Source organism: Meles meles, chromosome X, assembly GCF_922984935.1.
Source record: "Meles meles chromosome X, mMelMel3.1 paternal haplotype, whole genome shotgun sequence".
In the NCBI taxonomy this organism is placed as follows: Eukaryota; Metazoa; Chordata; class Mammalia; order Carnivora; family Mustelidae; genus Meles; species Meles meles.
Window position 1 is genome coordinate 129,796,654 of NC_060087.1, and position 16,571 is coordinate 129,813,224.

Genomic DNA, 16,571 nt, shown 5'->3' on the forward strand with positions numbered 1-16,571 from the left:
GCTTTCTTAGAGCGTTCCTAAAACAAAGACTATTGTGAATCTATAGGCTTCTTCTCAAACTATTCTAAAAAAAATATAGAAATGGGAGGAAAATTTCCAAATTCATTCCATGAGGCCAACATTACCCCGATTCCAAAACCAGACAAAGCCTCCATTAAAAAAGAAAACTACAGGTCAATATTCCAGATGAAAAGGAATGCAAAAATTCTCAATAAAATACTAGCAAATCAAATCCAACAGTACATTTAAAGGATCATTCACCACAATCAAGTGGGATTTATTCTGGTGCTATAAGGATGTTTTAATATTGCAAATCAATCAAATGTGATACAACACATTAATAAAAGAAAGGATAAGAACCATGTATTTCTTTCAATAGATGCAAAAAAGTATCTGACAAAGTACAACATCAATTCATGATAAAATCCCTGAACAAAGTGGAGATAGAGGGAATATACCTCAACATTAATAAAGGCCACATATGAAAAGTCCACAACAAACATCATCCTCAATGGATAAAAACTGAGTGCTTTTCCTCTATGTTCAGGAACAAGACAGGGATGTCCATTCTTGCCACTGTTATTTAACATGGTACTAGAAGTCCTAGCCTCAGCATTTAGACAACAAAAAGAAATAAACCCAAAGACTTCACCAAAAATATCACTAGAGCTGATAAAAGAATTCAGTAAAGATGTAGGATACAAAATCAAGATATAAAAATCTGTTGTACCTCTATACACCAATAGTGAAGCAGCAGAAAGAGAAATCAAGGAATCAATACCATTTACAATTGTACCCAAAACCATACAATACCTAGGAATAAACCTAACTGAAGAGGTAAAAGATCTGTACTCTGAGAACTATAAAATGATGATCAAAAAAATTGAAGATGACACAAAGAAATGGAAAAATATTACATGTTCATGGATTGGAAGAACAGAACTGTTAAAAGTTGTATACCATCCAAGGCCTCTACACATTTCATGACATCCCTATCAAAATACAAACAGTATTTTTCATAGCGCTAGAACAAACCATCCTAAATTTTATATGGAACCACAAAAGACCCTGAATACCCAAAGCAATCTTGAAAAATAAAAGCAAATCTAGAGGCATCACATTCCAGATTTCAAGTTATATTACAAAGCCTTGGTGATTAAGACAGTATGGTACTGGCAAGAAAAGGAAGAAAGAAGAAAGAAAGAAAGAAAAGAAAAGGAAAGAAAGAGAAAGAAACATAGTTCAGTGGAACAGAAATGAACCCACAACTATATGGTCAGTTAATCTTTGACAAGGCAGGAAAGAATATCCAATGGAAAAAAAGATAATCTTCTCAACAAATGGTTTTAGGAAAATTGGACAACAACATGCAAAGGAATGAAACTGGATCACTTTCTTACACTGTACACAAAAATAAATTCAAAATGGACAAAAGACCTAAATGTGATATAGGAAATAATCAAACTGCTAAAGAACACAGGCAGTAACCTTTTTGATCTAGGCCATAGTAACTTCTTACTAAATATTTTTCCTGAGGCAAAGGAAACAAAAACAAAAATGAACTATTGGGACTTCATCAAAATAAATAGCTTCTGTACAGCAAAGGAAACACCACAACTAAAAGGCAGCCTACAGAATGGGAGAAGATATTTGCAAATGACATAACCAATAATGGGCTAGTATCCAAAATCTGTAAAGAACTTATCAAACCGAATACAAAAACAAATAATCCAGTTAAGAAATGGGCAGAAGACATGAATAGACACTTTTACAAAGAAGACATCCAGATGGCTAACAGACACTTGAAAAGATGTTCAACATCACTCATTATCAGGGAAATACAATCAAAACCACAATGAGATAACACCTCACACCTGTCAGAATAGCTAAAATTAATAAAGCAGGAAAAAACAGATGCTGGGGAGAATGGAGGAAGGGGAACACTCTCGCACTACTCATGGGAATACAAACTGGTGCATCCGTTGTGGAAAACAGCTTAGAGGTACTTCAGAAAGTTAAAAAGAGAACTACCTTATGATCCAGCAACTGTACTACTAGGTATTTAAGCAAAGGACACAAAAATACTGATTGTAAGGGATACATGCACCCCCAATGTTTATAGCAGCAATGTCCACAATAGCCAAAGTATGTAAAGAGCCCAAATGTCCACCAACTTATGAATGGATAAAGAAGTTGTGATATATATACACAATGGAATATCTCTGAGCCATAATAAAATAACAACATCTTGATATTTGCAATGATGTAGCTGGAGAATATTATGTAGCTGGAGAATTATGTAGTTGGAGAATATTATGCTAAGCAAAATAAGTCAATAGAGAAAGACAATTATCATATCATTTCCCTTGTGCAGAATTTATGAAACCAACCAGAGGATCATGGGGGAAGGGAGGGAAAAATAAAATGAGGCAAAATCAGAGAGGGAGACAAACCATAAGAGACTCTGAACTAAGGAAATAAACTGAGGGTTGCAGGAGGGGAGGGGGGATGGGGTAACTGGGTGATGGGCATTAAGGAGGGCATGTGATATAATGAGCACTGTGTACTATATGCAACAGATGAATAACTGAACCCTATATTAGAAACTAATGACACACTAAATGTTTAATAATTGAATTTAAAAATGTTTTAAAATAGAAGTGATATATAATGGAATATTACTTAGCCATAAAAAGAACAAAATCTTGACATTTACAATAATGTGGTTGGAGCTGGACTGTAGTGTGCTATGTGAAATAGTCAGAGAAAGGCAAATACCATGATTTTTTTTTTAAAGATTTTATTTATTTATTTGACAGAGAGAGATCACAAGTAGATAGAGAGGCAGGCAGAGAGAGAGAGGGAAGCAGGCTCCCCGCCGAGCAGAGAGCCCGATGCGGGACTTCATCCTAGGACCCCAAGACCATGACCTGAGCCCAAGACAGCGGCCCAACCCACTGAGCCACCCAGGCGCCCCGGCAAATACCATGATTTAACTCATATGTGGAATATAAGAAACAAAACAAATGAACACAAGGTGGGGAAGAGAGGCAAACCATAAAACAGAAACTCAACTATAGAGAACAGACTGATGGTTACTGGAGGGGAGGTGGGTGAGGTGTGGGTTAGATGGGTGATAGTCATTAAGGAGGGCACTTGTGATGAACACTTGGTGCTGTATGTAAGTGATTAAGTGATAAATCCCTAAATTGTACACCCAAAACTAATATTACACTGTAGTTAACTAACTGGAATTTGAATAAATACTTGGGAAAAAAACCCTGCATGGTGTCCTAGGAAAAAATTCATACAGATAGATCAAGATATATCCTTGAAAAGAAACTAGAATTTATAAATAAAAGACACATTTGTACAAGCTTCTAGGCCATAAAATCAAATCCTCTATTGTGTAAGAGACTCTCAGGCTGGTTTTAAATTTCTTCATAACAGGGGCTCCTGGGTGGCTCAGTTGGTTAAGAATCTGGCTTCGGACTGGTCATGATCTCAGGGTTTGGGTACTGAACCATGCATCAGGCTCTATGTTCAGTGGGGAGCTTGCTTCTCCCTCTCCCCCTGCCCCTACCCCATGCTCTCTCTCTCTCTCTCTATCTCTCTCTCTCTCTCAAATAAATAAAGAGAATCTTTTAAAAAATTCCTCATAGCAAAAAAAAAAAAATTCTTCATAGCAACAGTGATAGATGCGAGTATAGCAATCAATGTCTATATGGACATCAGAGAGAGAATAGGACCCATGAATTATACAACAGCACAACTACAATTCAAGTATAAACAATTGACAGATAATTCTATACATGCAATATAACAGGAAATATTGTTCCCATGAGCCTTAAAAAATCTTCTAGATGATAGCCTTGAGGTAACTAAGCAGTGAAAGGAAAAATGGGCCATCTTTTCAAAATAGTCCTTCTATCCATTTAAATGTAGAAATACACATAATTGACTATAGGTATTCTGGCTGGCTCCATAAAAACATGTAAATGCTGTAAGCCTTGACAACACGATAATAGTTTGACAATGCAGAAATAGCATAATAAACAAAAGTTAGGAAATTACAAGGACAGAGAAGGTGAGAGGTAAGGTAAGTATACTAATTTCCCTGTTTTGTAGTGTGTGAAAGGTCAATAGACCTTGTTCATAGATGACAAATCAAGTATTAGATGGATTAATATATTTTTAAGGATACAAAGGTAACAACTAAGCTAAGTATAATAATAAAATCAACCCAAAATTTCCTATGATATATATATTTAGTAGAAATATGTTTATTTCTTCATAATTTATACCAAGAACTTAATAAATTCTATCTAAGTAGTGAAAATCTAGTCTAAAATTTTGCCAACTCACCAGTCTGTATTCTATGAAATATATCTTTTCCTCCAGTTTGAAAATCTTCATTATCTTTTCTCTTCTCCATGATTCTTCATAGTACTGGAATGGTTCTGGGACCACATCTGCCAGTTCTTTTTAGCATCTTTGGATAGTCTTCATCTAGATCTAGAGATCTGAACTCTTTTAAAGCAGCCAAGGACAATAATCTTGATTTCACAGTATTTATGTTTTATTCCTACCACCTCTAGTTGGTTTATTGTTTTTTTTTCCTCCTTCCCATGTTTCAGCCAATCCAACTAACATTTATTCAGCTTTTACTATGAATCAGGTGCTGTGCCAGAATACTGACTAGTTAGGAAGGTGATGTAGAAAAGCCCCTGCCCTCAAAATGTTCACTCTAATGAGGAGGCAGATAAACAACTCTAATACAAATACAAGATCATAATAATAGGAGCACACTTCTCCTACCACAGGAAAAGCTAAAACTATCCAGATGATTCTTGGAAAGTTTCTATGGAGAAAATATTATTTAATCTGTGTTTTGAAGAATAAGCTGGGAAAAAACAAAGAATGAGTAGATCTTCATAAGGCAGGAAAAAAAAAGAATAGTTTAGGTAGAGCATAAAAAGTTAAGCAGAGACCCAGAAGGAATAATGATCACTTTACTTTGAATGTAGTGGGAATATACTGAAAAGTGAAGGGCAGAATTGGCCCTAGAGAGTGTGCACTTTTCTGGATGGCTTTATAAGTACAATGTGTTCTCCATGATTCTAGTAGTATCATACTTAGGGTCGGTCCCTCATCACAAGGCATCAACCCTCCATGATACAAACCCTCTTGCTTTTGCCCCCAGCAAACACTCCACATTGCCAAGAAGCACTCCAGTTGAGAATTGGATTGATGACCCCAGTGAATAGCACACAGCCTTGGCCAGTTCCCACAGGCTGCAGGCTGCCCACTCCTGGTTCCAATACAGTTCTCTCAGGGAGTGCTTCCCAGCCCCCACCCTTGCTGTAGCTCACCTTCATCTCCAGGGCCTCTGGCACCTTCTTGCCTTCCCAAGCCCAACTCCGCTTAGTGAAGTAGTTAACAGTGGCAAATTCAATCAGCGCAGAAAATACAAAGGCATAACAGACGGCTATGAACCAATCCATGGCCGTCGCGTATGCCACTTTAGGTAAGGAGTTTCTGGCACTGATACTCAAAGTGGTCATGGTGAGAACAGTGGTGACACCTGGGGAGAGAGAAGATGAGAACAATTTGCCACTAGAAGACATTTAGAGCATATATGATGAGATCAGCAACTTTGACTTATGAGGAAGAGCTATACCCCAGTCAGATTGGTCCCTTTAAAGTAAACACAGAGAATGTCAACATGTGATGGTTCTACCTAGTAATTACCCCATCCCAGTTATCTCAGGAATAAGAATCTCCAGTAAAACACTTCTAAAAGTTCTTCTCTAGTGGTGCCAGGGTGTCTCAGTCATTAAACATCTGCCTTTGGCTCAGGTCATGATCCCAGGGTCCTGAGATTGAGACCTGCATTGGGCTTCCTGCTCAGTGGGAAGCCTGCTTCTCCCTCTCCCACTTGCCCTTTTTGTGTTCCCTTTCTCACTGTCTCTCTCTGTCAAATAAATAAATAAATAAATTCCTTAAAAAATGAAAATTCTCCTCTAGCCTCTACTTAAATATTTCCATTAAAGAACAGGTAATCTAATTCATGGTAAGAACAGTTTTTAATTAGAAAAGCCTTACATTCTGAGCTGAAACCTGCCTTCCTGTAACTCCCAGCCCACTAACTGATCTCAGAGTTCTTTCTCTGAAACACAGGAAAGAAAAGCCTCCTCCCTCCTTTCCAGGACGGGCCTTTAGAGAGTTGGAGAAGGTGAGGATGACTCCTCATGAGTCTGTTAATCTCCAGAATGGACATGGCCACTTCCTTCTCTTGTTTCTCCTTTCCCATTCTGGTAGTTCTCTTCTGAACAGCCCAGAACCTGAGCCAAAGACTCAGGATTTTCACTTCTCTTACTGTAGACAATATTCTCTTAATACTGCAACAAGCCATTGTAGAAAGTGGTACTTTAACCATATCACAGTCCAGGTCCTATTGAGCTTTGTGGACAACCAAAGCTATTTCAATATCTGGTTCTTGTGAATTTTTGTCAAACCAGAGCTTGCTTTGAGATCAACTGATTCTTTTTCTTGGTGATGTTATTAACCTAAATTTAAGACTTCCATTTATTCACTTTTAAAATCTATTAAAACTATTCTTTCTACTCTGTATTTTAGATATACGTATGAGCTATAGTGTTGTGGTTAACGATATAAGCTTTGCAATTAGATTGAAAATAGACTGAAATTCTGGCAATTACACTTACTAGCAATATACTTAGAACAAGGAGATTTACCCCCACTAAGCCTGTTTTATTATGTGTAAAATGTGTGATTATACCAGACTCAGAAATTTGTTGGGGGATCCAATGAGATGATGTTTATAAAGCCCATAGCACCATATATGGCACAGAGTAAACACTCAAGAAATAGTAGCTTCTATAATTAATATTTCTTGTATTTTTTACTATTAACAAGAATAGTGTCATAATTAGTAGCTTCTATAATTAACATTTCTTTTATTTTTACTATTAACAAGAATAGTGTCATAATTAGATAATTAATTATAGTGGTATAATTATAAACATATTTTAAGTAACATTATAATAATAATAATAATTTTATCATTGTTAGCAAAAGTATTCTAGCCTCAAATAGCTACACTAGAAATTAAAAGTCCTGGACTCTGCCACTTACTTGCTTCGTATCTTGGGTAATTTGTTTCATCTCTCTATGCCTCCATTCTCCCCATCTATGAATATTTTCTATAGTCTCTATACCCTAAAATTTTGATGAGGCAATTGTTGTACCTAAAGACATCCAGACTTCAGGAAGAGGGAGTAGTCAGACCCTCTTTCTGAGTGTTGGAACGCTCAAGAGGATGGAGAATGTGGGTCTGGATCAAGTAGGGGCATGGAAAGTAGTCCTAATGTGGTGAGATACATAGAAAACCAAGCAGAGTGGCCAAGTTAAGCTGGCAGAGTAGTAGGGGGACCATGAAATTGCCTTGCCCTTCAAATACAACTAGAACAACATTTAACTATTTTAAACAATGAGGAAGATGAGCTGAGGATTAAGGAAACAATCTACACAGTTGGAGGAAGAGATGTGGCACACGTGAGGCTTATCTTTTTTAAAATATTTTATTTATATATTTGGCAGACAGAGATCACAAGTAGGCAGAGAGGCAGGCAGAGAGAGGGGAAGCAGGTTCACTGCTGAGCAGAGAGTCCAATGTGGGACTCGATTCCAGGACCCCAAGATCATGACCCAAGCCAAAAGCAGAAGCTTAACCCACTGAGCCACCCAGGTGCCCCAATAGACTTATCTTGACAAATCAAAGCACAGCTACAAAAAGGTCCAAACACTCTCCACTACAAGCAAGTAGGAACTCTGTAGAGGAAGGACCAGTGGGAAAGAGCAGGCGAACACAACAGCAGAGTGTACACAGCATACACCAGAAACACTTCCTAAAGGTTTTGTTGTTGTTATTATAGTTTTTGCTGGTTTCTTTTTTTCTATCCTCCTTTCTCTTCTGAATACAATGACTAGAGAGAGAAATTCATTCCCTCAAAAACAAAAACAAAAAACAGGAGGTAATACTGCCAGAGATTTCATCAAAAAGGATATAAGTAATACATCTGAACTAGAATTTAAAATAATGATTATAAAGATAGTAGTTGCACTTGGCAAAGCATAGGAGACACTAGAAAATCCCTTATTATAGAAATATAGAAAAAAAGAACTAAAATCTAATGGGGTCAAAATTAAAAGTGCTGTTACTGAGATACAGTCATAAATTGAGGCTTTAACAGCAAGGATAAATAAGGTAGAAGAAAGTGTTGTTAATATAAAAGACAAAATGATGGAAAATGAAGCTGCAAAGAAGAAAGACAACACCTGGATCATGAAGGGAGACCTCGAAAACTCAGCAATTCCATAAAGTGAAATTATATCCAGATAAGGGTCACAGAAGATGGAGAGCAGAAGAGAAGGACAAAAGTTTTATTTGAATAAATTATAGCTGAGAACTTCCCTAATCAGGGGGAGGAAACAGACATTCAAGTCCAGGAGTCACAAAGAATCCCCCTCAAAATCAATAAAAACACCTTGCATATAATAATAAAACTTCCAAATTTCAAAGAAAAAGAGAAAATCCTGGAAGTAGTTTAGGACAAGAGGTCCTTAACCGACAAGGGTAGACACATAAAGTGGACAGCAGACCTGTCCAAGTGACCTGGCAGGCCAGAAAGAATTGGCATGATATATTTGATGTGCTAAATGGGAAAAATATGCAGCAAAAAATACTGTATCCAGCAAAGGTGGCATTTAGAATATAAGAAGACATAAAGAGTTTCCAGGACAAACAAAGACTAAAGGAATTAGTGAACACTAAACCAGCCCTATGAGAAATACTATCCTATCCACAAAGAGAGAGTCCAAACATGACAAAGACCAGAAAGGAACAGAGACAGTCGACAGAAACAGTGACCTTACATGTACTACAATAGCACTAACTTCATATCTTTCAATTATCTTTCAACAATTATTATTTTTTATACAAAAATATTTTATTTCTGATTGTGTTATGAGTGAGAGTAAAAAATAATTATGGGGCACCTGGAGTGGCTCAGTTTGTTGGGTAACTGCCTTTGGCTCAGGTCATGATCCTGGAGTCCCCGGATCGAGTCCCCCATTGGACTCCCTGTTCTGTGGGGAGTCTGGTTCTCCCTCTGACATCCCCTTTTCAAGTTCTCTCTCATTCTCTCTTTCTCTCTCAAAGAAATAAATAAATAAATCTTTAAAAAATCATTCTGAATGTAAATTGACTAAATGCTCCAATCAAAAGTTACAGGGTATCCAAACAGATTTAAAAAAAAAAAGACCCCCCCCCAAAAAAAAACACATTGATACACTGCTTACAAGGAAATCATTTTAGACCCAAAGTCACCACCAGATTGAAAGTGAGGATGTGGAGGACAACTTTTCATGCAAATGGACATCAACAGAGAGCTGGAGTAGCCATTCTTATAATTGTAATAAGAGAAAAGAAGGACACTATATCATAATGAAAGGATCTATCCAGCAAGAAGATCTAACAATTATAAATATTTATACACCTAACATGGGAGCAGCCACATATATAAAACAATTAATAACAAAATTAAAGAAACACATTGATAATAATACAATTATAGTAGGGGACTTTAACACCTATTGACATCAATGAACAGATCATCTAAACAGAAGATCAACAAGGAAACAAGGGCTTTGAATGACAGAGTGGAGCAGATGGACTTCACAGATATATACAGAACATTCCATCCCAAAGCAGCAGAATACACATTCTTCTCAAGTGCACATAGAACATTCTCCATAATAGATCACATACTGGGTCAAAAATTAGGTCTCAACCAGTATAAAAATGATTTAAATTACTATATGGATATGTTTAGACCACAGTTATTTAAAACTTGAAGTCAACTACAAGAAAAAATTTGGAAAGACCACAAATACATGGAGGTTAGAGAACATACTACCAAAGAATGAATGGGTCAGCCAGGAAGTTAAAGAAGAATATATTTTTTAAAAGATTTATTTATTTATTTATTTAAAAGAAGGAGAGTGAGCACAAGCAGGGGGACCAGCAGTGAGAGGGTGAGGGAGAGGGAGAAGGAGGCTCCCTGTTTTGTGGAGCTCAATCCCAGGACCCTGGTATCATGACCTGAGCCAAAGGCAGATGCTTAACTGACTGAGCCACCCAGTGCTGCAAGAAGAATTTTTGAAAATCATGGAAGCAAATAAAAACAAAAACATGACAATTCAGAGCCTTTGGGATGCAGCAGTCCTAAGAGATATGTATATAGCAATATAAGCTTTTCTCAAGAAAAAAAGAAAAGAAAATACACAACCTAACCTCACACCTAAAGGAAAAAGAACAGCAAAATAAAGCCTACCAATCCCATCTTGTTTCATTTATTCTTCTCCTATCCCCCTAACCCCCCATGTTGCATCTCCATGTCCTCATATCAGGGAGATCATATGATAGTTGTCTTTCTCCGATTGACTTATTTCACTAAGCATGATACCCTCTAGTTCCATCCACGTCGTCGCAAATGGCAAGATTTCATTTCTTTTGATGGCTGCATAGTAGTCCATTGTGTATATACCACATCTTCTTTATCCATTCACCTGTTGATGGACATCTAGGTTCTTTCCATAGTTTGGCTATTGTAGACATTGCTGCTATAAACATTCGGGTACACGTGCCCCTTTGGATCACTGCGTTTGTATCTTTAGGGTAAATACCCAGTAGTGCAATTGCTGGGTCATAGGGTAGTTCTATTTTCAACATTTTGAGGAACCTCCATGCTGTTTTCCAGAGTGGTTGCACCAGCTTGCATTCCCACCAACAGTGTAGGAGGGTTCCCCTTTCTCCGCATCCTCACCAGCATCTGTCATTTCCTGACTTGGAACCAGGTGGTGGGTAATAGGGAGGGCACGTATTGCATGGAGCACTGGGTGTTGTGCAAAAACAATGAATACTGTTATGCTGAAATAAATAAATAAATTTATAAAAAAAAGCCTAAATTCAGTAGGAAAAGGAAATAATAAAGAATAGAGCAGGAATCAGTGATACAGAAAAAAAACAACAACAACAGTAGAACAGATCAGCAAAACTAGGAATTGATTCTTTGGAAGAATTAAGATTGATAAGGCTCTAGACAGACTTATCAAAAAGAAAAGAGGAATGACCCAAACTAATAAAACCATGAATGAAACAGGAGAGAGGAAAACCAACATCAAAGAAATACAAACAATTATAAGAGAATACCATGAAATGGATGCATTCCTAGAAATATATAAACTACCAAAACTGAAAGAGAAAGAAATAGAAAATCTGAACAGACCCATAACCAGCAAAGAAATCGAACCAGTAATCAAAGATCTCCCAACAAACAAGAGTGCAGGGCTGGATGGTCTCCCAGCAGAATTCTACCAAACATTTAAAGAAGAATTAATACCTATTCTCTGAAACTTTTTCAAAAATAATAGAAATGGAAGGAAAAATTCCAAACTCATTCTATGAGGCCAGCATTACCTTGATCCCAAAACCAGATAAGACTCCATCAGAAAAAAGAATTACAGACCAACATCCTTGATGAAGAAGGATGCAAAAATTCTCACCAAGACACTAGCTAATAGGATCCAAGAGTACATTAAAAAGATTATTCATCATGATCAAGTGGGATTAATTCCTGTGCTGCAAGCATGGTACAACATCCACAAATCAATCAGTGTGATACATCAAATTTAAAAAAAAGAAAGGACAAGGACAATATGATCATCTCAATAGATGCAGAAAAAGCATTTGACAAAATACAGCATATTTCCTTGACAAAAACTCTCTGTCACGTAGGGATAGAGGGAACATATGTCAATATCATAAAAGCCATATACAAAAAACCCACAGAAAATACCATCCTCAATGGGGAAAAAACAAGAGCTTTCACCCTAAGTTCAGGACCATATAAGAATGTCCACTCTCAAGAACCACATGGTCCTCTCGATTGATGCAGAAAAAGCATTTGACAAGATACAGAATCCATTCCTGATCAAAATGTTTCAAAGTATAGGGATAGAGGGAACATTCCTCAACTTCATAAAATCTGTGAAAAACCCACAGCGAATATCATTCTCAATGGGGAAGAGCTGGCAGCCTTCCCATTTAGATCAGGAACATGACAAGGAAGCCCACTGTCACCACTCTTGTTCAACATGTACTAGAAGTCCTAGTAAGATCAATCAGACAACAAAATGAAATAAAAGTTATTCAAATTGGTAATAAAGAAGTCAAACTCTCTCTCTCTTAACAGATGACAATGATACTTTATATGGAAAACCCAAGAGACTCCACCCCAAACTACTAGAACTCATACAGCAATTCAGTAACATGGCAGGATACAAAGTCAATGTACAGAAATCAGTGGCTTTCTTATACACTAACAATGAAAATACAGAAAGGAAAATTAGATAATTGATTCCATTTACTATAGCACCAAGAACCATAAGATACCTGAGAATAAAACTAACCAAAGAGGTAAAGGATATGTACTCAAGGAACTACAGAACACTCATGAAAGAAATTGAAGAAGGTGCAAAAAGATGGAAGACCATCCCATGCTCATGGATCAGAAGAATAAACATTTTTAAAATGTCTATACTGCCTAGAGCAATCTATACTTTCAATGCCATTCTGATCAAAATTACACCAGCATTTTTCAAAGAGCTGGAACAAACAATCCTAAAATTTGTATGGAACCAGAGGAGACCCCGAATTGCTAAGGAAATGTTGAAAAACAAAAACAAAACTGGGGGCATCACATTGCCTGATTTCAAGCTTTACTACAAAGCTGTGATCACCAAGACAGCATGGTACTGGCAAAAAAACCAAACAAACAAAAAAAAAAAACAAAACAAAAAACAGACACATAGACCAGTGGAACAGAGTAGAGAGTCCAGACATGGACCCTCAACTCTATGGTCAAATAATCTTTGACAAAGCAGGAAAAAATATACAATGGAAAAAAGACAGTCTCTTCAATAAATGGTGCTGGAAAACTTGGACAGCTATGTGTAGAAGAATGAAACTCGACCATTCTCTTACACCATACACAAGGATAAACTCGAAATGGATAAAAGACTCAATGTGAGGCAAGAATCTACCAAAATCCTAGAGGAAAACATAGGCAGTAACCTCTTCAACACTGGCCACAGCAACTTCTTTAAAGATATGTCTCCAAAGAAAACAAAAGCAAAAATGAACTTTTGGGACTTCATCAAGATAAAAAATCTTCTGCACAGCAAAGGAAACAGTCATCAAAACAAAGAGGCAACCCAGGGAATGGGAGAAGATATTTGCAAATGACAGTACAAAGGGCTGATATCCAATATCTATAAAGAACTCCTCAAACTCAACACACACAAAACAGATAATCATGTCAAAAAATGGCAGAAGACATGAACAGACACTTCTCCAATGAAGACATACAAATGGCTAACAGACACATGGAAAAATGTTCATCATCACTAGCCCTCAGGGACATTCAAATCAAAACCACATTGAGATACCACCTTACACAAGTTAGAATGGCCAAAATTAACAAGACAGTAAACAACATGTGTTGGAGAGGATATGGCGAAAGGGGAACCCTCTTACACCGTTGGGAATGCAAGTAGTTGCAGCCACTTTGGAAAACACTGTGGAGATTCCTCAAAAAATTAAAAATAGAGCTACTCTATTACCCTGCAATTGCACAACTGGGTATTTACCCCAAGATACAGATGTAGTGAAGTGAAGGGCCATCTGTACCCCAATGTTCATAGCAGCAATGGCCACAGTTGCCTAACTGTGGAAAGAACCAAGATGCCATTCAATAGAGGAATGGATAAAGAAGATATGGTCCATATATATACTACGGAGTATTATGCCTCCATCAGAAAGGATGAATACCCAACTTTTGTACCAACATGGACAGGATTGGAGGAGATTATGTTGAGTGAAATAGGTCAAGCAGAGAGAGTCAATTATCATGGTTTCACTTACTTGTGGAGCATAAAGAATAACACAGAGGGCATTGGGTAAAGGAGAGGAGAAGTGAGTTGGGGGAAATTGTTGGGGGAGACGAACCATAGAGACTGTGGACTCTGAGAAATAAACTGGGGGATTTGGAGGGGAAGGAGGTGGGGAGTTGGAAGAACCTGGTAGTGGGTATTAAGGGGGGCATGTATTACATGGGGCACTGGGTGTGGTACATAAACAACGAACCTTGGAGCACTGAAAAAATAAAATAAAATTTAAAAATATAATAACTTCAGGGGCACCTGGGTGGCGCAGTGGGTTAAAGCCTCTGCCTTCTGCTCGGGTCATGATCCCAGAATCCTGGGATCAAGCCCCACATTGGGCTCTCTGCTCAGTGGGGAGCCTGCTCCCTCCTCTCTCTCTCTCTCTCTCTCTGTGCCTGCCTCTCTGCCTACTTGTGATCTCTGTCTGTCAAATAAATAAATAAATAAATCTTTAAAAAATATATATAATAACTTCAGCAAACCGAGGGGGGAAAAATGAATGTCCACTCTCACCACTGTTGTTCAACATAGTAATGGATGTCCTAGCTTCAGCAATCAGACCACAAAAAGAAATTAAAGCCTTACAAATTGGCAAAGAAGAAGTGAAATTTTCACTCTTCACAGACAACATGATACTCTATGTAGAAAACCCAAGACTGGGGGCGCCTGGGTGGCTCAGTTGGTTGAGCGACTGCCTTTGGCTCAGGTCATGATCCCGGACTTCCAGGATCGAGTTCCGCATCGGGCTCCCAGCTCCTTGGGGAGTCTGTTTCTCCCTCTGACCTCCCTCTCATGCTCTCTCTCACTCATTCTCTCTCAAATAAATAAACAAAATCTTTAAAAAAAAAAAAGAAAACCCAAGACTGCACCAAAAAATTGCTAATAATGATACAGGACTTCAGCAAAGTAGCAGGATATAAAATCAATACACAGAAGTCAGTTGCATTTCTATACACTAACAATGAGGCAGAAGAAAGAGAAATCAAGGAATAGATCCTATTTACAATTTCACCAAAAATGGCAAAATACTTAGAAATAAACCTAACCAAGGAGGTAAAGGATCTGTACTCTGAAAACTATAGAACATTTACAAGAGAAATTCAGAAAGACACAAAGAAATGGAAAAACATTCCAAGCTCGTGGATTGGAACAACAAATATTATTAAAATATCTATGCTACTCAAAGCAATCTACACATTCAAAGCAATCCCTATCAAAATACCATCAGCATTTTTCACAGAGTTGGAATAATCTTAAAATTTGTATAGAAACAGAAAAGACCCTGAAAAGAACTTATCAAACTTAACACCCCCAAAACAAAAAAATCTAGTCAAGAAATGGGCAGAAGACATGAACAGACATTTTCCAAAGAAGACATACAAACGACCAATAGACACATGAAAAAATGCTCAACATCACTCAGTATCAGGGAAACACAAATGAAAACCACAGTGAGATACTACCTCACACTAGTGAGAAAGGCTAAATTTAACAACTCGAAACAACAAATGTTGGTGAGGATGCAGAGACATGGGGACCCTCTTACACTGTTGGTGGGAGTGCAACTGGTACAGCCACTTTGGAAAGCAGTATGGAGGTTCCTCAAAAAGTTTAAAATAGAGCTACCCTATGATCCAGCATTTGCACTGCTAAGTATTTATCCAAAGGAAACAAACATAGTGATTCAAAGGGGTACATACACCCTAATGATTATAGCAGCAATGTCCATAATACCCAAACTATGGAAAGAACCCAGATGTCCATCAACAGATGAATGGATAAATAAGAAGTATTACACACACACGCGCGCGCGCACTGGAATATTACTCAGCCATTGAAAGAATGAAATATTGCCATTTGTAATGGCATGGGTGAAACTAGAGGGTGTACTGCTAGGAGAGGTATGTCAGTCAGAGAAAGAAAAATACCATATGATCCACTCATATGTAGAATTTAAGAACCAAAACAGATGAATGTGGGGAAAGGGAAGTGAAAATAAGAGGCCAACAGAGAGGGAGACAAACCATAAGAGACTCTTAACTATAGGAAATGAACTGAGGGTTTCTAGAGGGGAGGTGGGTGAGAAGATGGGGTAATTGAGGGATGGGCATTAAAGAGGGTACTTGAAGTAATGAACACTGGGTGTTGTATGCAACTGATGAATCAGTGAAATCTACCTCTGAAACTAATAATTAAATTAATTAAATAATTAATTAAATTAAATTTAAATAAAAATTAAGAAAAGCAAGAAGAAAAGTCCTCTTAACTCTACCCAGAGAGTCAGCTGTGTATGCTATAGCCTCTTGGGTTTCTTTAATATCTTGGTCCCTCATGTACCATACTTACATATTTGCTATGTAAATGAAAATTCAAACTGGAAAAGTCAGTACAATTTCAAGAGAAAGACCCTAAAGAAGCACCTTTGTAAAAACTATGTAGTCATCAAGGCTGATTAGCAAATCAAATTTTTTAAAAATATTTTA

At 37.4% G+C, this 16,571-nt stretch overlaps 1 protein-coding gene across 3 annotated transcripts in view; it reads right to left on the minus strand.

Annotated features, from left to right (window-relative positions):
• Positions 1–16,571, minus strand: part of GABRA3 (gamma-aminobutyric acid type A receptor subunit alpha3) — a 330,036-nt gene that overhangs the window by 18,835 nt on the left and 294,630 nt on the right. For all 3 annotated transcript variants that reach the window (XM_045996525.1, XM_045996524.1, XM_045996526.1), the window contains one exon: positions 5,373–5,584. In XM_045996525.1, the coding sequence (XP_045852481.1) occupies positions 5,373–5,584 (212 nt within the window). The remainder of the gene's footprint in view (positions 1–5,372; positions 5,585–16,571) is intronic.